At 52.3% G+C, this 26,522-nt stretch overlaps 1 protein-coding gene across 8 annotated transcripts in view; it reads right to left on the bottom strand.

The window, feature by feature from the left end:
- Positions 1 to 26,522, bottom strand: part of GIT2 (G protein-coupled receptor kinase interacting ArfGAP 2) — a 57,470-nt gene that overhangs the window by 4,601 nt on the left and 26,347 nt on the right. For 2 of the 8 annotated variants that reach the window (XM_015413262.1, XM_015413264.1), the window contains exons 14-19: positions 25,751 to 25,900; positions 17,048 to 17,299; positions 14,706 to 14,798; positions 12,153 to 12,235; positions 8,999 to 9,181; positions 7,740 to 7,865 (exon numbers count right to left, since the gene is read on the bottom strand). In XM_015413262.1, coding sequence (XP_015268748.1) covers positions 7,740 to 7,865; positions 8,999 to 9,181; positions 12,153 to 12,235; positions 14,706 to 14,798; positions 17,048 to 17,299; positions 25,751 to 25,900 — 887 coding nt within the window. Of the gene's footprint in view, positions 1 to 7,710; positions 7,866 to 8,998; positions 9,182 to 12,152; positions 12,236 to 14,705; positions 14,799 to 17,047; positions 17,300 to 25,750; positions 25,901 to 26,522 lie in introns of all 8 variants that reach the window. The other 6 variants (XM_015413267.1, XM_015413270.1, XM_015413265.1 and 3 more) reach the window with 5 other exon arrangements.

Below are 26,522 nucleotides of genomic sequence, written 5' to 3'. Positions count from 1 at the left end.
AAAGATTAGCCGTTTCAAGAGGGATGAGGCAATTCAGGGCGCAGCGCCCTTCGGGGCACAGGTGCCGATGCAAGACTAGGGGTATTGCAGAAGACACCAAAAACGAAACTTGGTGCTGAGAAGGGGTTCTGAGTCAGCCTGTCGGTCCCTGAGGAAAGCCTGAGCTCTATTATTATTTATTTATCATATGGCAGAGTCACACACAGGACGCATACAATAATATAACATAAAGGTTTTAACCTTTAAGGCCCTTTGTGGTCTACGACTGACATATCTGCGGGGCCGTCCTCTTCCAGTACGGCCCCCCAAAGAGTGTTGCGCTCAACAGATCAAAATCTTCTGGTGATCCCTGGCCCAAAAGAGATCTGCTTAGCCTCAACCAGAACCATTGCTAAATGAAGGAATTAAATTTCAACGCCATACACTATGACAAAGTTGTAAACGAAACGAGACTTGATATGCATAGTCCGTTTGTTAGTGTTGATGGCGTTATTATGAATGATTTTTGAGAGATTGAATTACTCCAAGTAAACTGAATATTGGACAAGAACCTAGTAGTCTGTGGATAATTTCCTGGGCATAGCCTCAACCAGACCCAAAGTCTTCTTGGCTTTTTGGTGCCGGCCGGGTGGAATACTATCCCAAGTGAGATCCGGGCCTGGCGAGAACTAATGCAGTTCCTCAGGGCCTGCAAAACGGAGATGTCCCACCAGGCCTATGGTTGAGGAGGCGGCAATTCCATCAGCACTGGCCTCCTGCTTTGCTGCTTTGTTTTGGCTGTCTCCCCGTTATAGCGCCATCTCAGCATCCACGGACACACCTGAACTATAATCTCTTCTGAGGGAAGATGCACCGAACTGCGCCGCCGTCTGACTGATTTAAATTGTGTATAAATCGTTGTTGTAAATTACGTTTTAATGATTCATTTATTTATTGTTTGAATATTCTTGTTGTTACTGGCTGTTACCCACCCTGAGCCCTGCTGTGCAGGGGAGGGCGGGCTGTAAGCCAAAGATGATAAATAAATAAAATACATAACCAAATAAATAAAATACGTAACCAAATTGATACAATGGGTATGCAGACTGATTGGGCGATCCCCCCATGTATTAATATCCAATTTTTCAATCCACTCAATTGCGGCTGAGGAGGGTTCATTTCAGAGAGCCCCATCGCATTGCCCTGGAAAGCACGGCGCTCACATTCCTGTGACAGATGGAAAATAGTTTTGACGGGCTGCACCGCAATCACACTGGGGGGTCCTGGTATTTTGCCAAATTTAAACAACAGGTCTGCACAACTGCCAATGTCTGTTCGTATTCTATTAGCCATCTTTATGTGGCAAGTCAAATCCTGCGGGCCTCTCATTGGTGTTTATCAGGTTATGGATATCGGGTGGAACCGACCGCATCCATGTTCGCAACCATTCATTCCCTAGACAAAATTCTGTGATTGCAGGATTTGTGCAGATCTTATTGCTGGGTGTCAGGATCTTCGTCTGGACAGGCCCACATGAGCCATGTCTTTGTGGATGGGCCATTCTCTGTTTTCAATAATCTTTCTATATTCACAGAGAAGAGCATCTTGTCTTCGGAGATGTGGGGGAGCGATGTGGCACAGCATGTGTAACCAATAGGTCGGAGTGGGTTTAATACATCCACTGATGGTTCTCACTGTTGTACTGAGTCTGATGTCAAGGATGTCAAGTTGGTGGACATGGGGGCTGTTGAGCCACACTGCAGCACCATATCCCGCAGTACTATACACCAACCCCAAAGCTGAGCATCTGTTATAATAGCAGACACACCCCAAGTTGTACCACATAAGTTCTTCAGACTGTTGTTTTGCATGCATATTTCCGCTGCTACATTGGTAAGATGGTGTTTGTAGTTCAAGTTCCTGTCCAGGGTAATGCCAAAGCACTTAGGGGTACGGTTATGTGTAATGGCACTCAACTTACACATAACCGTACCCCTAAGTGCTTTGCATTCTCCTTCTGCTGACGCCATAAATCAATCAGTCAGTAATTCTAGCAGAATTCCGACACCGTTCTTCCGCAGATGAGATCAGACACAGCCATTATGGCCACTCCTTTCTCTTCAGGGCAAGTCTCCTCTCTCTCGCGTCCTCTATCTTCACCAACTCCGATGGAGAATTTCGATCTAATGAGGGCAAGGTGCCAATCAGGCATGGAGCATTACTCTCCTTCCGGTGAATAAACTTTTCCTCCGTTACCCAACAGCATCCTCCTTGAGATCCCACTCTCCAGCGGGAAATATACAGTAAAGGCCGGCAGTCCCGCTTGCCACTCATAGTCCTACATTCACCATCAAACCGTTCAACCACCACTGAGAGCAGACACAGCCAACTGGCCACTCCCTCTCAATTGGGGCACACCGTCTTCATTTGCCTGCTTTCGTCCACCCAGGAGCGAACGCTCGACTGGGACCCTTCAGGAAGATCTGGTAAAACCACCTCTTTCTCGTCTCTCTGGCAGGTTGTGCTGGGGCATCCGGCATACGCCTCACCAGCTTTTGTCTTCTTGTAGTGCGTGTCATATCCGGTAGGGCAGGAAGCCCATTTTTCCTACCCAGCGCATTTCTGTCGAATTAACGACAGCACTGGTAGGGGGAGCAGCGAGTACACTATTAGCCAGCATTAGCTGCTGCCCGGCGGGGACTCTCTGTTCCATGTGGCTGATCTGAAGGTGCCTCTGTCTTTAACATCAAAATGAGATGCAAGCCATGTTCTTCAGCCCAGTCAACAAGTGCCTCACCATTCTTATCATTAACCGTGTATCTCCAATTTCCATGGTGGATGCTAAAGTCACCAGTGTCTACAGAAGGATGAGGGTAGGTTGACAGTGACATGTGCTGGCCATGAAATTGCAGGTTTGTAAACACTGACAACATGTACTTCCCCAACTTCTACGACGATTGTGTGGATGTCATTGTGGACATTGGTCAATACCGGCCTCACATTTTCAATGCTGCTTTGGGCGTAAGTCACTATGTAGTAGGTACGATGGTATGTGATGCCAATAACATTGTATCCCGCAATTTTCGCTCTGTGGAGGGAATGATTTTCATTCTCAATATGAATTTCTTGAACAAATCTATTTTAATGGCCAGTGAGATTCGTGACGTATTGGTGTTTAGGCTTGCTTATGTCCTCAATATTCACTAGGCAGGTTCGGATGCACTCTCCTATACCCTTTGTCAAGTAAGCCCTGAGAAGGACTGTTTGATTGGTTGATTGTTTCCATGTGTGTAGAGTAGCCAGGAGATCCTACAATTGTCTGGCAGCCAGAAGTTGTAGCTCTTTAGCGTTATCGAGGGTACACCACGAGGAGGGGAGCTCCGCAAGCCAGGTATGCCTGATGGGGTGAAGGGCAGGAGGTGAGCAGCAGACCCTCCAGCAAGGTCTGCAGCTCCAGTGTGCCTGACGCACAAATGGGGGGGGGGTGGTGGCACAATCTGTCCCAGCAAAGGAACCTGCCTTTGCAGACAGAGTCCAGGACAGCCTTCCAGAGAGAGGCTCCGAAGGGCGCTTCTGCAGCTGCTTTCCACTCAGTACGTGAGCCCTCTCCAGCCAGTGAGCGATTCGGGGAATTGCACGGACTCTTAACTTGTCCTGATGCTGTCTGAAGTTGGTATTTTTATTTGCGGATTTGACCATGAGCCACCCAAATTTTTAAATGCACACCAAATGGCTCTCCCTCCCTCTGCCTTCCTCAGCTTGAAGGCTGCCTGCATGAATTGATCTTGCAAGCAATATTATCGACTCTGAAGTATTACTATGCATTCATGAGAAGAAGAGAAGAAGAAGAGAAGAGATTGGATTTATACCCGGCCCTTCACTACCTAAAGGTGTCTCTGAGTGGCTTACAAACTCCTTTCCCTTCTCCTCCCCACAACAGACACCCTGTGAGGTGGATGGGGCTGAGAGAGCTCTGACAGAAACTGCTCTTTTTCAAGGAAAGCTCTTGTCAGAACTCTGGCTTGCCCAAGGTCACCCAGCCAGGTGCAAGTGCAGGAGTGGGGAATCAAACCTGGCTCTCCCAGATTAGAGCCCACGCACTTCACCACGACACCAAACTGGCTCTCTTGCCTTTGTTTCCCAACAACCCAGTGAGGCAGGCCAGGACTGTTTTACGGAGGGCACACTGAGGAGCAGAGGAGGGAGGAGCAGACGTGCCCGGGGCTAAGCCTGACCCATTTGCCTCTAAGTAATTCTCTGCTTTCTACAGCCCCTGACATTTATCTCAAAGACTGCCGGGAGCTGCCTTCTGCTCTCTGCCTCCAAAGGAGCTGAGTGTCTCATCTGGCATTTGAGAGGAGCGTGGCTGGACTCCTGCTGGCTTCTCTCCTCCCAACATGTGGCCAAAGAGCAGCCATCAGAATGCCTCTTTCCCCTGGGAAGCCTGCACTCCCGTCTCCGAGGACGGCTGCAAGGTCTGGTCCTGACATCACGGGCCCAAAAATCTGTTTAGGGACACACACACACAAAAAGGGGGGGGGGGACTTAACCCTGAAACCTGGGATCCAGGACCTAAAAAGGCAAGACAAACAGAATAGAGGTTTGCTTAAGGGACAATTTTTACTGAGGACGCTTTGGCTAAGCAATCATTGGAAGGCACTTCAGAAACTATTACCAGTGAAACACCACTTGGCCTGTGATTGCACCTTTGGAGGCCTCATTTAGACTTTTTATTGTGTGCCTCGTGGTTTCACTTTGGAACGATTCTTTTCCGGTCCATCTTGCATCTGTGCTGCATGATTGTATGACTGCATCGTATTATGATATGGAGCAGAGGTCCATCAGTGGCTATTAGCCACAAGGTATAGCTAGGGGCTCTGGGGCAAGTGATGCTCTGTCTTCTTGGTGCTTGGGGGGGGGGGGCAACAGTGGGGGGGCTTCTGGTGTCCTGACCCCACTGCTGGACCTCCTGATGGCACCTGGTATTTCTGGCCACTGTGTGACACAGAGTGTTGGACTGGATGGGCCTTTGGCCTGATCCAACATTGGCGTCTCTTATGTTCTTATGATATAAGCCAATATACTCCTCATTGTGTTTGACCTCTGAAGAAGACCTAGACAGGCCGAAACGCGTCAGGTCAAGTCCACTGGCCCCTGTGTGCTAGATTTTGGTATTTTTACAGGAGATGTAATTTTTATAATTTTTTTTAATTCTTTGATTTATAATTTTTTTAAATTCTTTGTTAATAAATACATGTATCTTTTTATACGATATACATTAAGTCTTTATTGTTGGCCCTCTGTTCCTTTTTAGGTTCTGGATCCCAAAAATCTGCTTCCCAGCCCTCTCTCTTTTTCTATTCTGTAAGAACCAGAGGTTCTGGTGAGCATAAAAAGTTTGCACTGTGTCTCGTGCCCATCTGGTGGGCTCTAAGAAAAGTATCCCATGGACTCTGGTCCACATTACAAAGTGGCTTTACGCCGAGTCTGATCACCGGTCCGTCTAGCGCCAGCCGGCTTCCTGCGACTGGCAGCTGCTCCCCAGGGTCTCGGGTCACAGAAGACCTTTAGCTGGAGATTGAATCTGGGACCTTCTGCAAGCAAAGCGGACATTCAGCCTCTGAGCTGTGACAGATGCAGGAGGGGGACGTCTTGAAAATCCAGACATGGGGATTTTGAAAAATATACAACGCTGGAAAAAGAAGCATTCCCCCAACTGGATGGGGAGGAGGGCGTGCTTGTGCTTATGAAGACCGTTCTGAAAAATGCAGCCCCTCCCCCACCTCCTGCACAGCCAAGAACCAAGCCCGGTGCTGCATACCAGGCCTTGCTGCTGCTCGTGAGAGTTTAGGAGAGGGTCACACCAAACCAACCTTTGCGAGTTAGTTTGCACACAAGACAGGGCTCCTCACCACCCTTGACCTCCACACCGTTTTCCCAAGTGTAAGCCACAGACAAGTCAGTAATCCAGAAGGTGCCAAGGTGTTGAACACAAGACAAGAAAACAAAGACACACGGTGGTGGTGGGGAGGGCATGGACGATTATGCAGGAAAGTTGCATGGATGCTTGGCTTGCATAAAACGGAGCTCCTGGAGCAAGGAGAGCATCACTGGCTAACGGGGGTGGGTGGCAGAGAGCCTGCAGGAGCCTGGACAGATGCTGTGCCAGATCAGAGGAAGGATGTGCCCTGTGAGAGCCAGTTTGGAGTAATGGTTAGGAGCACGGACTCTAATCGGGGAGAACCAGGTTTGATTCCCCACTCCTCCGCCACATGCAGCTGCTGGTGGGACATTGGGTCAATCACAAGTTCTGTCAGAGCTGTTCTCTCAAGAGCAGTCCTCGAAAGAGCTCTCTCAGGGTGTCTGTTGTGGGGAGGGGAAGGGAAAGGAGACTGTAACCTGCTCTGAGACTGCTTCGGGTACTGAAGGGCGGGGTATAAATCCAATCTCTTCTTCTGTGTTGAGGAAACTATCTCCTCCCCCCCTCAAGATACTCTAGATACTCATGGCTGAGAACTCTTTCTAGATACTCATGGCCAAGAACTCTGACAGCTTCTACCTGGCACTTCAGCTCCAAGCCTGTGGGCCTCACAGACACAAAATTCGTCCTCTGGATTTAGGGCTCTGTGTCAGCAAGCTGCCAATGTGTTTTCCTATTCTCTATGTATGCACTTGTCTGCTTTCACTTTCCCATGTATGCATGTTTATGCGCTTAATTGCCTAGTTGCAGGAACGTCCGTATCTCTCAAGGCCACAGGTGGTTGCCGGCGGGTAGTCGCTTGGGTGATCTCATGGTACTATCCATGAGAAGCAAATGTGTTATGATTATCTAGAAGCGTTGCTTCCCAGGCTCAATGGCGTGCGCGGGAAGTCCCGCAATTGGGCCTCAGCTTTTTGAATTTACTATCTATTGGGACCCATGGTCTTGCCTCATTCTGAACAGTGATCCTGTTATGCACCTATTGCTTCAAATAAAGTAAAACCTTTTCTACAAGCGTGTGCTTCGTTGATGCGATGGGAGTCTGACACTCTGCTACACAGTGGCGTCTGTTTGCCCATGACATTTTTATCCCTTAGGGAAGTATGTACGTCAGCCCTTAAACCCTCAACAGGAACCCTGTGAAGTAGGTTAGGAGGAAAGGGAGCGACTAGCCCCAATATCCTAACGACTGAGCGGGATTTGAACTGGGCCCTGGGGTGAGCTACACAAGGGCAGTCCCAGAAAAAAACACCTTGAGTTTGTGATAATGGGGGCATTGGAGGGAAAGAAAAGGCGAGAAGGCAAGCAGACCGTGTCTCTTTGGCTGATGCAAGGAACCAACGCTCCCTCTAAGCTGTGGAGTCTTGTGAGCAGAAGTTCTACTTTGTGAGCTACCGGCATTCAAGCTGCGAGCCAGCGATTTGCCTGCTGCGTAAATTAGTTTGGTCTGGAGCCACATCCTTCCTGGGCTAAGATGAAAACGTGTGAGCCGGAGGCTAAAAAACGGTGAGCTAGCCCACATTAACTCAGCTTAGAGGGAACGCTGGCAGGAACGATCGGTTTGAACAACTGAGGCAATGGGAAGGAAGACATCCTGAGGAGGAGGGGAGCCCATTGAAATGACGCAGGTCACCCAATCCCTGCCTGGGAGCGGAATATCCCAGAAGGCCTTGCATCCTTTCTTGCATAATCGCCCTGTGCTGGGGGTGGGGGGCACAACCAGAGAGAGAAAGAGAAAGAGGGCACTGTGCCTGGGAGGCAGGGACAGAGGCCAGAGTACCAGGAGATGGGGTCGGGCTGCCGGAGGGTCAGAGGCTGCAGGGAAGCTCGCTCGGCCCACGGAACCAGGGCACCAAAACAGCCCAGGCTGTGCCTGAGCTTGGGCACGCTGGCACGGCCTAACAGCCTGGTTGCCCACAGGAGAAAAACGAGAGAGAAAGGGGGGGAAAAAGATGAGAGAGGTCTTTTTCGGCATCCGAGACAGCAAAAACAGCCCGTGACGGCTAGGAAAGGGGAGGCTTTGGCAGAGCCGGGCGGCAGAGCAAGGGACGCGCAACCTGCGCTCGTGCCCATTACGACGTGCCTGCTGAAAAGGTCACCTCCTAGCCAATGCTCCCTCTAAGCTCTGGAGTCCCGTGAGCAAAAATTCTACTTTCTGAGCTACCGGCATTAAAGTTGTGAGCTGCATAAATTAGCTTGCTCTGGAGCCATCCTTCCTGAGCGAAGGCAAAAACGTGTGAGCTGGAGGCTAAAAATGTGTGAGCTGGCTCACACTGACTCAGCTTAGAGGGAACACTGGTCTCACCCAAGGCTCCCTCTCAGCTGTGGCGTCTTGTGAGCAAAAGTCCTACTTTGTGAGCTCCTGGCATTAAAGCCGTGAGTGAGCGATTTAGCTTGCTCTGGAGCCCTTCTTCCTGAGCTAAGGCAAAAAATGTGTGAGCCAGAGGCTAAAAAACCGTGAGCTGGCTCACACTAAGTCAGCTTAGAGGGAACACTGCTCCTAGCCCAGAGCTGCTTCTGCCCCTCCAAGTTCTGCCAAATTGGGGGGAATGCAGCCGAGGGCACAGGCTGTGCAGGGGAGACCAACAGCAATACAAGATGGGGCCACGGGGGTCTTGCAAGCAACTTATATAAGCAATCATATGAATAACAGGTTAAAATACACCGAAAAATAATTGGACTAGTATCGGTAAATTGTTTTTTATCTAGCTTTTGGTCACGGTGATTCCAGTTTTTCGATTTAGGTCTTCAGGAGAGACTGCAGAGGAAGAGACTGAAACTGTGGGGCCACAGCTGAGGCCAGGGGGACATGCATCCCCTTTGGCACCCGGGACCACACTGAGCATCACACCCAGCCCAGAGGAAGGGAAGAAGCCGAGGGCTGTCTGGAAGCGATGGCAGCCACCGAGGCTCGCTTTTTTAAGAAGGGGAAAACTGACCCGTGCGTGCAAGACTCCTCTGCGACGGGCTGGCAAGAGCAGCCTTCCCCATTGCCATGGCCCAGCAGCCTCCTGCTCGGCGACCTTTCCCATCACTCACCTGTCGTGCTTGTTCTCCTGTGCTGCCCGGAGAAGCTCCTGGATGTTCTTGGTGATCTGCTCTGTCTTCCGGATGACGTCCTCGGTGCTTGGCAGGCTGAGGCCGGCGTCGGAGTCCTTGCCCTCGGGGACGGGCCCCTCCCCCTGCCAGAGGGCGCTGCGCTGCCGGACCTTCCGGGAGGACCTGCCGAAAAACACACACAACTCTGTGCTACTGGATGCGGATCGCGCATCGCGGACGGGAAGACTACAGATCAGAGCCTGCTAGGGGTATGGAGACCCAGGAAAGAACTGGAAAAATTCAGAAACAGACCTGTTTCCAGCCCAAAGGTTTAGTGTTCTCTCTCTCTCTCCAGTTTGCCCATTAAAGAATTGGAAATCTGGGGGAGCACTGGGAACAAAAAAACACTCCAGTGACATTTTTCTCCGCTGGAATCAGCAAAATGATTTTAAGACAAGATTTTGCCATCCTGGATGTCTAGTAGGAAGGCTTCTATATAAGAAGTGACAGCATTAGACAACCACACCGGGGGGGGGGGACCCACAACAACTCACAGGATGGGGATACTCCACCCTCTGGTCCCACTTCCTCCCCTCTTTGGTGTAGTGGTTAAATTAAGCTCTAATCTGGGAGAACCAGGTTTGATTCCCCACTCCTCCACTTGCAGCTGCTGGATGACCTTGGGCAAGCCATAGTCCTATCAGAGCTTTCCTTGAAAAAGAGCCATTTCTGTCAGAGCTCTCTCGGCCCCACCTGCCTCACAGGGTGTCTGTTGTGGGGAGGGGAAGGGAAAGGAGTTTGTGAGCCGCTCTGAGACTCCAAGGGAAGGGCGGGGTATAAATCCAATCTCCTCTTCTCTTTCCCGCACTTGGCCCCTGCTTTCACTCCCTGCCGGTCCCAAAGCTCTTAACACTGCCCCACAGCTGATGCGGTGTCTGTGCAGCTGGCGCTTTCTCCTCCAACCCACCCCCATCGGCTGGTTTGAAGCATGCATTATACTCTTCCCATGCCTCCCCTGGGAGCAGAAAGCCCCTCCTGGCCACTCTCCCCTCTAAGCCCCTCTCCAGTGCTGCAGGCCAGCTCATGGCGGGTGGTTGTAGGAGAAAGCACCTCTCACCCAGACACCCCCATCAGCTGTGCGCTGGAAGGAGCAGGCTTGGAGTGACCCAGGAGTGGCGGGGGGGGACTCCCCCCATACTGCCTGTGGCGTCCTGCTTAATTGGGAGACTGTTTCTCCCTTAAACCACACTCTGTGTACATGGACTTAGTAGATTTTATGCTGCCACCAGGAATTCCAAATTCCAAATATCTCTCTTTTGGTAGAATGACCCAGTGTCTGGGTACTTCAGAGGACTATGTGGCCCTGAGGAAGGACTGTTCTGATTGCTGGGATAAGATTAAACAGATGATGATTTATTTATAAAAGAACAAAATAGGTTTCTGGGTATTTCTGAACTGTTTTTGAAGGAAGAAAATATAACTGACAGCCTGGCATCACACACAGTCTCTCATACACCAAAACTCAACTCTGACAGGCTTATCTCTCTTTCATATATATATAGCCACACAGGCTGATCTGTCTCTCATATATATAGCCACACAGGCTGAACTCTCTCTCATATATATAGCCACACAGGCTGAACTCTCATATATATAGCCACACAGGCTGAACTCTCTCTCATATATATAGCCACACAGGCTAAACTCTCTCTCATATATATAGCCACACAGGCTAAACTCTCTCTCATATATATATATATAGCCACACAGGCTAAACTCTCTCTCATATATATAGCCACACAGGCTGAACTCTCTCATATATATATATAGCCACACAGTCTAAACTCTCTTGCTCATATAGCCACACAGGCTGAACTTTCTCTCTCATAGCCACACAGGCTAAACTACACTCCAGCTGCTTCCTCTGTCATACAGACTCTCCCACACTCACCTCTTCATGAACAGTGAATCACCTCAGAGACACCCCTCCTCCCACATTCTCAGTCATCAGCCGATCACATCACACTTGTCTCCCCCTATCACTCTTCTTCTTTCATTACTGCAGTCACACTAAACATTTAAAGAAACACACACACCAACACATGAAATCATTACACTGCCCTTTCCTTTCTCCCCACCTTCCCTGCTGTAGCCCCCTCCTCTTCCTCGGCAGCCACAGTAATTGTTGCACAGGATGTCATTGCAAGGGCATTGCAAGGGCATTTTGTTTATCCTGGTTTTTTTTTAATCCAGGGGTTTTTTCCTCATATGTTTCTGCAATACCGGGGGGGGGGTGTCTCCTAAATTTGCAGGAAAACCCTTCCCCCCCCGTCTATACATGGGGGCAAGGGAGACGCAGTGCATCTTAAACTCAGAAGAGCTCAGTGAATGTTTGGGCTCCTGCTCCAGAGGAGAAGGATGGCTGTGTTTTCAGTTCAAGAGATAAGCGCCACTCAGGTCGCTTTGGGGCGGGAGGATCCTGGACTTCTCAGCATTCCCCATGCAAAAATCAAACGCCTTTGCTCGTGCAAGTCACTTCAGGCTGTTGTAGATTTTCCGGGTTGTATGGCCGTGGACTTGGCATTGTAGGACCTGATGTTTCGCCAGTAGCTGTGACTGGCATTCGCCAGTCACAGCTGCTGGCGAAACGTCAGGTCCTACAATGCCAAGACCACGGCCAGACAACCCGGAAAAATCTACAGCAGCTAATGAACTCCGGCCGTGGAAGCCTTCGACAGCATATTCACTTCAGGCTATTCATCCTGTAGTAAGTGCGCACTCACTCTGTACCAGCGGCAGGCAGGCAGGCTGGTTCATATGCGCCGGCAGGGATTAGTGACAAGCCCCAGACACTGTGAACAATCACTGGCCATTGCGGAAAGGGGACCCAGGAGCAGGTTCTGCGGACTGCCTGGCCACCCCCCCCCCCGTTCACCTGCCAAGGTGTGTGCAAGTCTTCACTCCTTTCCAGCCCCATCTGGTGTTTGTTCAGACCGACAGGAGAAACATACACGATTCCCGCTCACAAGTGTGCCTTCGCCACCCTGGCTGGCACTGCCGCCCATCTCCCATCCGATGCCGCTCACCCAGGAAGGCATTTGACGGGGCAAACGCACAAGCGGCTGGCAGAGAAAGGAGAGGCCAAGATACGCACCCCGTCTCATCCAGATCCAGCCCGGGGACGGTGTTGTCGTAGTCTCCCTCGGGCACACTGCTCTGCTTTTCCAGTTTGGAGGCCTGGAAGGGAATTGAGAGAAGGGGAGGCACAGTCAGATCCTGACCCCTCGACACCAACCGAAGGCAGGCAGGCAGGCAGGCAGAGCCCAAAAGCTGCCCTTTCCCCCGCATTCCCAGTCATTCCAGCCTGCCAGTGATGGCCTTCTGCTCAGCCAATGGGAGGACTTTAAAAGACGCCAGACCCTCCTGCTGTGGGGTCATTAAAAGACAGGCTCCCCGAGTTCTCCTCCAAGGCAGTGTGCATGGGGGGGGGGTGCCAGCCCAGCTAAACTACATCACTGTCTGGAGTCCCCATGAAACAAACTGGTTTGGGGCAGAGCGGAAGTCAGAGATGCGAACGGAAGTGAACTCCCTGCCAAGAACCTGCTTGTGTGAAGTGACTGCATCATTCTCCCTTGCAAATTCATGGCAGAACAGCGGACCCCCCAAGGCCTTCAGGCTCTGCCTCCACCACAGAAATGCCTCGCTGCATAAAATCCACCAAGGACTGTCTTCTTGATGGTCCCACGATCCTTCGCCTGCCGGCCCCCAGACGATGGCCTCCCGGCTTCCACTTTCTCCTCCCGCTCAGCCTCTCTCGCTTTGTTGGCTGCGCCTGCCTGGATGCCCCTGCCGGATCTGCTCTGACTTCACGGGGCCCCTTGCCAGCAGGGGAGTTGCAGCAGCAGCAGCAGCAATTGGCGCGACTGCTCCAGACGGCCATCTTCTGGGTCTCCCCTTCCAGGCCCATCTGGCACCTGCTCCCTTTCTGCTCGATTTCTCCCCCCACTCTTGCCTTTCTTCTGGGCTCTGCTGCTCCAGACAGCTGGAAGAGCTCCCCGCCTTTATCCCTTGAAGCCCTCCTCTCTACACCTTCAAGTCTCTGTCCAGTTCAGAGACACCCCCCCCCCCGAACAGCCACGCCAAGAAACAGCTATGGTATGGATGATTATCCGGAGATTATCTGGCAGCATTTTTGTGGCGAGCGAGGCTTGTTTTTTGGGCTGAGAGAACTTGTGACTGACCCAAGGTCACCCAGCTGGCTTCATGCGGAGGACTGGGGAACCGAACCCGGTTCTCCAGGTTAGAGTCCGCCACTCTTAGCCATGACACCGTGCTGGCTGTCCACAGCCACGCTGCCTTCTCCGCACGGGTCTGTCATTTCCGTCACTACCCTACGCTGTCAGCAGAGGTCAACGGAGCGCCACCAAACAGGCTCGCCCAGGTGGCTGCCTGCCCACAGAGGCATCGGCCGCAAGGACACGAGAGAACGGCCCCTCGCCCTCAGCACCCCATTTCCCACAGAGGCCAACCGGACACCCCTGGAAGCTTCCCTACGGCTGGATTTAGCTGTTTTAAGGATTGGTTGTATTCACTGGCTTTAATTGTTCACGCAATTCGGGAAGGGTGGGATATTAATGTAACGAATTTTTAAAAAATACAGTAAGAAGAAGAAGAGATTGGATTTACACCCTGCCCTTCACTCGGAGTCTCAGAGCGGCTCACAAACTCCTTTCCCTCCCCCTCCCCACAACAGACACCCTGTGAGGTAGGTGGGGCTGAGAGAGCTCTGACGGAAACTGCTCTTTTTCAAGGACAGCTCTTATCAGAACTGTGGCTTGCCCAAGGTCATCCAGTCAGGTGCAAGTGGAGGAGTGGGGAATCAAACCCGGTTCTCCCAGATTAGAGTTCGCACACTTAACCACTACACCAAACTGGCTCTACACTAAATATGGCTGCCCTGCAAGCCTCTGAACACGGAGGTTCCGCTGAGCCACCCTGACTGACACTGAGGGACCCCCTCCTCTGCCCCTTTGCCTAGCCCCCTTTTTAAAGCCACCCGTGCGAGTGGTTGTGGCTACAGACCCTGTGGCAGAAAGTTCCACAGTTTAACGATGCAGTGTCACGGTCAGAGTGGGTCAAAGGCGGAATCAGCTGTCTAGGGAGGTGGTGGTGAGCTCCCCTTCGCCGACAGCTTTCAAGAAGAGGCCGGACGGACACTTGTCAGAGATGCTCTAGGCTGGTCCTGCATTGGGCAGGGGGGGCTGGACTAGATGGCCTTGATGGCCCCTTCCAGCTCTTCCATGATCCTATGAAGCCATTCTGCCTGCTTGGCCCCTCTCCCCAGCCTCCCAAGTGCAGCAGCATGGAAGCCTCTTCCCAAGCAGTTGTGAGCCGCGGGAGAGCGGTGGCCGCCCCTTGGTCTCAGCCAGCGGCTGTGGGTCAGTCCAGAGAGTGCTTTTTGCAGATCAAGTGGCCGAGAGGCAGAGAGAGCGAGAGAGGAAGGCGTGTGCGCGCCATGGGTGCACGGATGCTCTCGGTGGCGGCTGTGGTGGGGAAGGGGGAGCAGGAAGTGAAGCAACCCTTGCAGTGCTGACAGAGAGAAGGCGCAGGAGGGGGCAGCCCCATGCAAGGGGTCTGGGGGGGGGCAGGGTGAGAGAGAGGCCACCAGAGGGGCAGCCGTGGCCACTCTGGGGAAGGAGTACTTAACCCTTTGTGTGCTTTCGTCTCTCGACCAGGAAAGCATGGAGGGGAAGGAGGGCATGGATGAAGAGCTGGTGGTCACCAACCCACTCCTCCCAATCTAAAAACAAGGGAGAGAGAGAGACACTCGGGGGGAAAAAAGACACCACACACACACACGACACACCCGCTCTCCGGACCCTGGGTGCCGAATGCAAAAGATGGAACCCCCGTCATTAAAACTGGAGAACTCCCACGAGACTGTGGACGGGCCCGGGAGGAAGAGGAACATGGGGGGAGACTCTGAACCCCCCGCCACACGCACTCTCAGCCGATCACAGCATCTTTAGGCGTGGCTTCGGGGGGAAACCTGGTGCTGGATCCCACAGGCCCAGGCTTCCTCTCGCAACAGACCGAGAGCCCTTGCACCGGACGGAAGAGCCATTGCTGGCAGAAAGGAGGTGGAGGCTTACGGTGCGCCAGTCACCTCTGACTACGGCCAGCCGTGCCCCCCCATCTCCTCTCCCCCCTTTGGCCCTGACCCTTCTCTAACAGACACGGGCCTATATGCAACAAAGAATGATCAAGGCGCATACGGAGCACCTGTCTCCTGCCACTGACCCACCTGTCCCCACACGCTCCAGGCGTAGGGGTAGAACTGTAAGCACTGTCCTCGCAGATACAGCCTTCTCCACCCCACCCTAGTCCTGACCAAGGCTCCCTCTAAGCTGTGGAGTCTTGTGAGCAGAAATTCTACTTTGTGAGCTCCTGGCGTTAAAAGATGTGAGCGAGCAATCGGGCTGCTGCATAGTTCAGTTTGCTCTCTGGAGCCATCCTTTCTGAGCTGAGGCCAAAATGTGTGAGCCGGAGACTAAAAAAACTGTGAGCTGGCTCACACTAACTCAGCTTAGAGGGAACACTGGTCCTGACCCCTTCAGTGGCTCCTGCTTGTGACTTTCCCATGGGGCTGCTGGACCTCATCAGCTGCTTTGTGCCTTGCTGGGCCGCTGGTTTCAGAGAGTGGCCCTGCTGGACTGCGGGGAGGACAGCCGGATTTGAGTCCAGTTGCACCTGAGCAGGGGTCATTTCGTAGAAAAAGAGGTGCAGGAGCTAATTAGCATAACGTATTTGCATATGCCACGCCCCCTGACATCACTGGGAGTGTGTCAGAAGGCAACACTCACTGCTCAGGCTCCACTGACCTGCTTTGGATTGCTACGCTGGTTTCCCGTGGGGGGGGGGGGGGAGGAGAGGAACGCGCAGATCTGTCCTCACAGAGGAGGGAGAGCTTGTATCTGAAGGCGGGATGGGGAGGGCTCTGCAACTTACCTGGCTGCTTCTTGCTCCTCGTGGCCCGACTGAGGGCTGCTGGGAGCAGGGGATGGGGCTTGTTGCATGTGCCCGCCCCCTGGGCTCCTTACTGCCGGAGCTCTGCTCCTGTGCGCCCCCGCAGGAAATGACCCCTGCACCTGAGATGTCAACAAGGTTTTCGGGGCAGGAGCTTTCAAGGTGAAGGGAGCCTGGACACGCCAGAAGGCTCACAGCCCCAAAACCTTGCTGGTCTCTACGATGCGGCGGCTTTTCAGCTTGCCGCTCTCAACAGGCCAGGCCGCCTCTATGGGGATCTCAGGAAGCAGCCGGAACAGCCCCACCTCTGCCTGCCTTCTCTCTTCTGCTGATCGACTCCACAGCAAGTGAATCTTGAGCCACATTTTTATTTTATTTCCTTTGTTTGTAGCCCGCATTTCTCACGGAGGCTGAAGGCGGATCACAGAATACAGAAAACAATTAACCAGACAGCACAGGACGTCCCAGCTTGGCTTTGGACTACGTTTCTGGTTAGTGATTTGGACTTGGCTCTGTGTTTCTGGCTCCTGACCCCGGCTTGGCTTTTTGGACTTTGCACGGTCTTCTTTGGTTCTGACCTTGCCCTGCTCTGGACTCCCTTTGACTGGCACCCCAAGCCCGTGACACCCCCTGGGCTGCCAACGGTTCACTGCCTGGCACTCTCTAGCCTTGCCGGCCACAACTTCTGGGCTGCATGCCGTCTTGCACCCAAGCATGAGTCTGACTCAGTCCCCCTTTTCCTGCCCTTGGCTGCACTCTGCCTCTGACATGTGCTTTTAATTGAAGACGGTCAGGTTAAAACAGGACAGAAGAAGACGATTGCTCAGCACCCTGCAGGGACGCCCTGGCCCCCAGACTTGGAGGCACACAGCCGCTCCCGCAGGCGGGAGGCTTAAGAGGACACGGAGACCTGCAGTGCCAGAGGGACTGGTGGCAGCCATCCACACTCAACACAGAGCTTTCAGGGTGGGGAGGGGGAGAAGAGGGGGGCGGGTGGGGCAACAGGGCACCCGTTTTACTTACATGGGGAGGGAAAGGGTGCAGCCGCGATGCAATGTGCTCTTCGGGGTACGAGACCTCGGCCAGGGGCAGGTAGGGCTTCTGGCCTGATCCCGTCTCGTACATCGACATGGGCCTGCTGCCACGTGCGGAGGGCCGGCGCTTCAAGGAGGAGTGGCCGCCGGGGTCTACGTATTCAGAGCCAGACTGCGTCTGGTAGGCACTGGTTGTGGCCTGCCTTCGGAGGGTCGAGTTCTCGCTCTGCAGGGTCTGAAGCTGGAATAAAACGTTTTATCCGAGTGGGGCCTCGGATCATCCTCACACCAAACGGTCATCAGCAAACTAAGGACTCGAGTGCTGCAGCTACTGGGGCATTTGTAATTTTTTTTTTTTTAAAAAAGACCCACATTTCTTAAGAATTTCCTTTTGCTCAGAACAGGCTGCATTCTCAGATCTGGAGCTTCAAGAGCCCAGTTTCAATTTTCACGCAGAGGGGTGGAGATCCAACCCGCTCCTGGAAGTCATCATGAAACAGTCCAGCCGTCTGCGCTGCACAGCTCCAGGACGGCTTGAGCCAGCACCCCTGGAAGGCAGCCGCTCCTCACACTGACGGCAGACTCAAGAGACAGGAGGGAAAGCGTCAAAACAGAAACATCACAGAAGAGAGATGAGGAAGTGTGACTGCAAAGCGGGAGAGCAGAAGCAGGCCAGGACGGAGCCTCAAGGAAGTCGAGTCAAAGGAGATTTCCTGCGACGCCCTCAAGGAAGCAAACGGGGACAACAGGCCGCGGAGTCTCCCGCATGCAGCCTCCTTCCGCATTCATCTTAGCTCAGCTCAAAAGAGACACGCTGAGGATGCCGCCCAACAGTGTTCCCTCTAAGCTGAGTTGGTGTGAGCTAGCTCACTGTTTTTTAGCCTCTAGCTCACACATTTTTGTCTTCGCTCAGGAAGGACGGCTCCAGAGCAAACTAATTTTTGCAGTAGCCAAATCGCTCGCTCACAGCTTTAATGCCAGTGGCTCACAAAATAGAATTTTTGCTCACAAGACTCCGCAGTTTAGAGGGAACATTGCTGCCCACCCTGACAGCTCCTGAGTTAAGACAGGTTGCTTACCTGTAACTGGTGATCTTCGAGTGGTCATCTGTGCATTCACACCCTTGGGAATATACTGCGCCTGCGCTGACCTTCTCGGTACCGGTAGCTAGCAAAAGGGATTTTCGCGCCTCTCCCAGGTCACGCGCCGGCTCCACTGCGCATGACCAAGGAGGGGCACGCAGATCCCGCCAGTTCCTTCTGACCGCCGCCCAACAGCCTTCAAAGAAACAAGATGAAGGGCCGAGAGCAGAGGGGAAGGAGGGCGGGTGGTGTGAATGCACAGATGACCACTCGAAGATCACCAGTTACAGGTAAGCAACCTGTCTATCTTCTTCGTGGTCTCTGTGCATCACACCCTTGGGAGAATAGCAAGCAATAACTCTTACCTGGAGGAGGGTCCGATTACAGGTAAGCAACCTGTCTATCTTCTTCGTGGTCTCTGTGCATCACACCCTTGGGAGAATAGCAAGCAATAACTCTTACCTGGAGGAGGGGCCGAGGCCCTACATCTGCGCCGTCTGCAATATAGACCGACCCAACGCCACACGACGAGAAGACCGGACATCAAGGGCATAATGCTTCACGAAGGTGAGCGGAGTAGCCCAAGTCGCAGCGTTGCAGATGTCCTCCAACGGCATACCTCGCAGGAAAGCTGTGGAAGTTGCTACCGCCCTCGTAGAATGGGCGCGAAGCTGACCTGGAAGAGGTTTCTTAGCCAAAGCGTAGCATAGCTTGATCACCTCCACAATCCATCTCGACAGCCTCTGGGAAGAGATCTTCTTCCCTTGGGAGGGCATACTGTGAGCAACAAACAAAGCTGGAGACTGGCGAAAAGACTTAGTCCTGCCCAAATAGAACAACAACGCTCTCTTAACATCCAGAGAATGCAATTTCCGTTCCTCTTCATTAGCAGGAGACGGGAAAAATGATGGCAGAACTACATCTGAACGTAAATGAAATTCCGAAACAACTTTCGGTAAAAAGGAGATGTCCAAAGACAATGAAACCCCATGTGGGGAAAAACTTAAGTATGGTGGATCACACCTCAGAGCAGACAATTCGCTGACCCGACGAGCAGAGGTAATGGCCACCAAAAACGCAGTCTTGAGTGACAGCAATTTTAGAGAGCAAGTGGCCAATGGCTCGAAAGGTTTTCCCATCAAAAAACGCAAAACTAAAGCCAAATCCCAGGCCGGGGTTGGAGGACGACGGGGAGGGTACAGGCGAATAAGGCCTTTACAAAACTGTTTTGTCTGAGGATGCGAGAAAACTGAAAACCCATCAACAGATGGATGAAAAGCTGACACCGCAGCTAAATACACTTTAACCGACGAAAAACTGAGACCCAAGTCCATTCTGGACAAAATAAATGCAAAAATAGACCTCAAATCCACTGGCGGAGGAGGTAGATTTGAGGAATTCAAATACTGCAGGAATAGATTCCACTTCCTTGTGTAGGAAGTCCGAGTAGACAGTTTACGACAGTTCAACAAGACATCATTGATACGAGCGTCCATCACTGAAAGCGTATTTCCCACAGAGTCAGCTTGAGACTCAGAGGATCGTAGTGAAGGACCTGGCCCTCCTGAGCCTGGAGGAGATCCAACTCCTGCGGCAGGTGTACAAAGGATCCCTTGGCTAACCTCAACAGTGTCGGGAACCAAACTTGCCGAGGCCACCAGGGGGCTACTAGAAGACAATGGGGCTTGTCGTGTTGTATTTTCACCAACACCCTGTGAAGCAGCGGAATCGGAGGAAATAGGTACAGAAAGTTGTGAGCCCACGATATCAACAGGCCGTCCCCCAGTGACAGAGGGTCCAACCCCGCTCTGGAACAAAACATGGGACACTTCTTGTTGAATCGAGTTGCAAAAACATCGATGTGGGGATGTCCCAGACGTTGAAAAAGAGGGAGGAGATACTTTGAATTCAGCTCCCAATCGTGGTCCGATGCTCCTCCTCTGCTCAGGAAATCTGCTTGCTGGTTCAAAGTTCCTGGCAGATGGGCAGCTTGGAGAGTGATATTCCGATGAAGGCACTCTTCCCATATGTCCATAGCTAGCCTGCAAAGGGATCTGGACACTGTCCCGCCCTGGCGATTGATATAAGCCATTGCAGTTGTATTGTCCGTAAATATTAACACAGCTTTCCCTGCAACCTGTTTGTGCAAGGATCTGAGGGCAAATTTTACGGCCAGCAGTTCCAGATAGTTGATGTGATGACGTTTCCAAAGGGGCTGCCATGGAGCACCCACACAAGTGTCGTCCGTATGAGCACCCCAACCCCACAGGGAGGCGTCTGTGGTGATCGACATCACGGGAACAATCGGTTGGAACGGTGCACCCGCCAGCAAATTGGTGTCCACGAGCCACCACTGCAGGGAGGTAAGGACCTGAGGAGGCACGACTAGTCGAAGACTTGGGGGGTGAAAGGAGGGGCGAAATTTCTTTAGAAACCAAAGCTGCAACGGACGCATGCGAAGGCGTGCACACTCGATCACAGAGGTGGTGGCTGCCATGAGACCCAGGATCCGCTGAACGTGGACTGCTGATGTCACATTGGATCGGAACAAACGTCGAATTTCCAGACGAATGGTATCTGCCCGTTGGCGAGGAAGGTAGGCCCGAGTGGCCAGGGAATCTATGACAGCTCCTATGAACTGCACGCGAGTTGCAGGTTGCAGCATGGATTTCTGCAAATTGACTAGAATTCCAAGGGAGGATAGGGTCGACAGTGTAATGGTGATGTGCTGAAGGAGACAGTCCTTTGAATCTGCCACCATTAACCAGTCGTCTATGTACGGAAAAATCTGAATGCCCTGAAGACGAAGGTGGGCGACGACAACCACCATTACCTTCGTGAAAACCCTGGGGGCGGTAGAGAGCCCGAAGGGGAGGGCTTTGAATTGATAATGGTCCTCTCCGACCGTGAATCTGAGGAATTTTCTGTGACGAGGATGGATGGAGACGTGAAAATAAGCGTCTTTGAGATCTAAAGTGACCATCCATGTCCCTGGAGGCAGGAGTGGTAAAATACTTTGCAAAGTGGTCATACGAAACTTTTTGTAAACAATGAATCGATTGAGAAATCTTAGATCCATAATTGGACGAAGTCCTCCGTCCTTCTTGGGGACCGTGAAATATCTGGAATAAATCCCGTGGCAACGATCTGCCGCCGGGACTATCTCTATAGCGTTTTTCAGTGACAGAGATCGTACTTCTTGCATCAGGACAGGTGACGTTGGAGTTCCGACGAAATGGGAAATTGTGGGGATTTGAGAAAACTCTATGAGATAGCCATCTCTTATTATAGAGTGAACCCATTTGTCTGTAGAAATGTCCAGCCATGCGTGAAGAAAGGGAGCGAGGCGAGTATGAGCAGTAAGGCTGAAGTCAAAGCCCCTGTTTGGGATTCTTGGGAAACTTCGACTTATAGGCACCCGATGATTGTCCTTTATTCTTAGGGGGAAAAGACCTTGACTGAGAAGAGGGAGGTCTTTGCCATTGATCCGTAGGCGATTTGTTGTACGGTTGTCTAGAAGACCAAGATTGTCTAGGCCATTGCTTGGTCTTAGGGTATTTAGTTGGGGGAGAGATTCCCAGACTTTTAGACGTCTTGATACTCTTATCCATTTCCTGTAATACCGTATCAGTGGTGGAACTAAACAGTCCAGAGCCTTCAAAAGGAAGGTCCTCCACCGACGATCTGGTATCATATGGCAATGAGGAGGAACGGAGCCAGGCATGTCTGCGTAGGGCTACGGAAGTTGCTAGAGTCTTGCTAGCAGATTCCAAGGAATGCTTGGCAGCACTAATTTGATGTCTAGCCAGTACCATCCCTTCATTTTGAAGCCTCTTAATCTGAGGCTGACATTCCTTTGGTACATGTGGAAGGAAGTCGTTTAAGCGTTTCCACAAATTGAACTGATAGCGGCCCATGCAGGCTGCATAATTTGCCGTTTTAATGCCCATTGCACCGACAGTGTAAAATTTTCTGCCCACCGAGTCCAACTTCTTTCCTTCCTTATCTGATGGCGTTGAGTGACTCGATTTTCCTTTCGTGGACGACGATACGACCAAAGAATTGGGTTTAGGATGCGTGTATAGAAACTCAGCCCCAGATTCTTGGATCTTGTACATGTGATCCAGACGTTTATTGGATACAGTAATGGAGGCTGGATGGGTCCAAAAGTCCTTAGTAGTTTGTAAGAGGACTTTTGTCATTGGAAGAGCCACAGAAGGCGAAGTGTTGGAATGCATAATGTCAAAAACATTGTCATCCACGAAACTGGCAACGAGAGTAGGAGTCATAGACAGGTCCAACGCCATACGTTGAACAAAGTCTCCATATGACTTAACATCCTCTGATGGAGAAATAGGCAGATCCGCTTCCACATCCTGTGGGGTGGATTGTATGTTCACGTCCTCTATATGTTCAGAGGAGTCGTCTGAATCGGAGGATACATTGGATGGTTCCGGGGATGATCCGGGTAATTCCGGTTGATGCGTTGTCGGCATGTTGACCGGGGGTGCAGCCGGGTCTGGTGGATGTATCGGCATGGACTGCTTCGATACCGAGGATCGATCCCGAAACTGCGAGATGCGGGATGACACCGATTGACGATCCCAGTCAGGTGGAGGTGGTGGAGGAAAAGCCCATGGGTATGGGTATCGGCTTCCATACAAGTAATGCCACTGTCTCTCATCCCAGGTTAAAGTAGGGGATGCCGGTCGGTGTCGATCATCGACTCCACGTTCCGGGGAAGCATGAGAGGATTGACGACTCGACATATCAGAATGCGACTGATTTGTCTGCTGAGTAAGGTCGATGTCGAGATCTGAACCAATCGGGTGATGAGGTTCTTGCGTGAGATCTCGACCTTGACTAGCTGAAACCTTATGGACTTTCGACTTGTCCGTTTTAGGTTTCTTCGACTGCTGTGAGTCTTTGCCCTGCTTCCGGATCTTGGAAGGTACGGGGTGGTCTTTTATCGGCGTCGATCGTTTCGGTGCCGAAGCATCGATTGCGACCGTCGACGTCGATGGTCCCGAAACGGGAGGACAAGTGTCCGCAGCCAGGGTGGACATCGAGGCGTGCCCGGACGTGTCCAACGGCGAAGACGACTGTGGAGATAGCGCCTTCTCCATCAAAGCCAAGTGCAGACGAGCTGCCCTGTTTTTTCTCGTTTGTTTCGAGAATTTCTGGCAATGTCCGCACTTAGAAACACAGTGCGACTCCCCTAAACAGACGAGGCAAAGCGAATGCCCGTCGGTGGGAGATATTTTAAGGCCGCAAGTCTTACACCGTTTGAAACAACCCCACCGCGGGGCCATAGGCCAGCGGAGGGGGAAACGTTAAAGACAAGGAACAAACACACCGAAGAAAAATGCTAACTACAAAAAACAAAATAAAGAAAAGGAAACTAACTAAACGCAAGTTTAGCAGGAAGTTAGGTACTTAACAGACCGAAGCAGAAGGCGTCCTACCAGCGCGGCGGTCAGAAAAGAACTGGCGGGATCTGCGTGCCCCTCCTTGGTCATGCGCAGTGGAGCCGGCGCGTGACCTGGGAGAGGCGCGAAAATCCCTTTTGCTAGCTACCGGTACCGAGAAGGTCAGCGCAGGCGCAGTATATTCCCAAGGGTGTGATGCACAGAGACCACGAAGAAGATCTAATAATTACGATAGAATTACTGCAAAACGTGCAAACATTATAGAATCCAATATAACATGCAGTCAAAATGTAATCAGTCCATTGTTTTAATCTCTTTTCAACAGTGAAGATGTCAAAGATGAAAAGTGAAGACGTCACTTTTCATCTTTGACGTCTTCACTGTTGAAAAGAGATTAAAACAATGGACTGATTACATTTTGACTGCATGTTATATTGGATTCTATGTTTGCACGTTTTGCAGTAATTCTATTGTAATTATTATTGTCATACTGCTACCCGCTCTATCTATTGTAGCTCCTGAGTTACTACAGGCATCTTCGAGAACTACCAACCGAAACACATAACCGCTTCAACCGTGACCTTGATGCAGGGAGCATGTAAGAGGTTACCGCTGCCACAGAAGTGGGGAACACCCCCAAGTCCTTGGGTGAGGGCCTTACCGAACGCTGCAGTCCCAGTCCCAGACCTTCCTCATCCTCCCGCCCACAACCTGGAGTGTCCTTCCCACCAGGGGTCCCCAACGTGGTGCCCGTGGGCGTGAGTGGTGCCCACCAAGTGTTTTTAGAAAGTGGGCAGGGCCAGGTGCTGCCCAGCAGGGCTTCTGATTGGCTGCGCAATTAAGAAACAACAACAGCTCCAGCAGCAGCGGCCACCCACAGGACAAAGGTCTTTCTTCAACATGTGACAGAAGGCAAGCTATTTGTAGGCAGGAAAATATTTTTAAGCAATGTGTTCCGTTTCAAAAGGGACGGTGAAGTTACTATTAGCGTCACGAGTGACCTCACTGCCTGACATTTCGTGGCTGGCTCCGCCTCCCGTGGCAGCCGTTTTGTGGGTTCAGCCACCATCGTGTCAGAATTCCCATCGTGCCTGCAGACTCAAAGGGGGCCCCCCCCCCCCCGCTCCACTGGGATTCACTAATGGTGGAAGCTCCCCCAAGCACAGGGATTCTTCCCCTGGTTTCCCTACTTCTGCCCCACGGGAAGGCGTCGTCTTCAGTGGAGCAGTTCTGTGGATCTCAGGATCCGGGGGGGGGTGGGGGGCTTTGTACAACTACCATGATGGGTCCTGACTGCACCACCTTCACATTTCTGCAGACCCACTGGGAGGATTATTGTGAGAGAGGTGGCACAGACCGGCTGGCGAGCAAGATGTTAGTGCAGAGCTTGTGTGTGTGTGTTCTCCTTGAAAGAGCCAACACACCTTCCTCCCCGCCCCACCCCCTGCTATTAGCAAGCCTCATGAGTCACACACACACATGAAAACCACGGCTGACAGCTGCTGGCTAAGCTGTCCTCCTGTGTACAGGGCCCTGCGCCCACAAAGCTTTTTATAGATGCCCTCGCAGGAAAGCAACCGAGGGGGCCGCAGCAGTGGTCCAATCTGCTCCTTGCTGGCCTTCTTTGCCCTTGCTCTTCGTGTTTTATGGGAAAAGAAAGACAGGGGGAACGCCAGAAATTTCATCCCAGTCTGCAAAGGGTGACTGACACGGAGGCAGGGACTTGCCCAAGACCAACAAGGAAGTCCCGGGCAGAGGAGGGCCTGGGGCTGAGGCCTCCCGGAGCCCAGGGGGACCCACTGAGGGGCTCTGGAGGGAAACCTCCCACACCCCGGTGGGGCAGCAAGCAGTTGCCTGGACTGACGGTGGCTGATTGGCAGGGGGGGACCGGTCCTGCAGGGAAGGCCAAGGACAGGGGAGTCGGTCGTGGCTTTTGGGGTGTCATACCCACGGGGGACAATCTCCTGCAGTGGCTCACGTGGGAGAAGGCCCTGATGCTAATTCGGAGGGTGGGGAGATCTGATTTGTCTGCTTCAGGCAACGACTTGGGCAGCCCTGGCTTCCTAGGGCCCAAGGGGGTTTTTCTCAACGGTCCAAACTCTTCCCGCATGAGACAGAACCGAGAGACCCGCTCGGCAAAGCGTTCTTTTCTATCTCCCCACCCCTCTCCCGTGCTGCTACCTTCTTCTGCATGATCCTCAGCTCATCGCTCAAGTTGACGTTCACCTTCAGTAACTGCTGGATTTTCGCCTCCGAAGCCACCAGGGCGTTTTTAACCTGCAAGTATTCCTGTGCCGTGACCGGTCCGTCGGACAAGTCCGAGTCCAGGCTCTGGAAAACGAAGAGGACAGAAAGACTCCTGTCTTTACACCCGGAGGAGGCGCCGAGGCCAGAGGGCAGGTCTGGGCACAGCAGCCCCAGCAAAACGCGAGCCGGGAAGGGGGGCAAGGTGCTTAGGAGTAGCTGTAGACCAGGATCCTTTTTGCAGGAAAAGTCCAAGGCAGGCAACCACAAGAGAACTACAGAAGCAGGACTGAGAAAGGGTCTGGGTCTGTTTGCACGTTCCACTAAAAAAGCTGCTCTTTGGGGCTACACCCGGAAGTGCCCCCCCCTTCTGCCCAGGTCCAAATGCAATTATGTGGCCACCGAATTGGCAGAGCAGGGGTGTCGAACATACGGCCTGTGGGCTGGAACTGGCCCCTGCAGGGCTCCTATCTGGCCTCCCTCCTGCTTCCTGCATCGCAGCCTGCTTTTGCCCAGCTCTCTCCAGCGTCCTGCTTCCAGGGGAGAGGAAGAAAGCCAAACCTCCTTTCCCTTGATTGGATGAGGGCTCCTCCCCCTTCTCCAGTGAGGGGGAGAGGGGGAGAGGGGGAGAGGGGGAGAGAGGGAGAGAGAGAGAGAGAGAGAGAGAGAGAGAGAGAGAGAGAATATCCCTCTGCTCTTTTTCAGCTTC

The sequence above is a fragment of the Gekko japonicus genome, unplaced genomic scaffold, assembly GCF_001447785.1.
Source record: "Gekko japonicus isolate JY-2015 unplaced genomic scaffold, Gekko_japonicus_V1.1 scaffold10, whole genome shotgun sequence".
Classification (NCBI taxonomy): Eukaryota; Metazoa; Chordata; class Lepidosauria; order Squamata; family Gekkonidae; genus Gekko; species Gekko japonicus.
The sequence above is the reverse complement of the archived record's forward strand: the minus strand, read 5'-3'. Positions and strand labels throughout refer to the sequence as shown.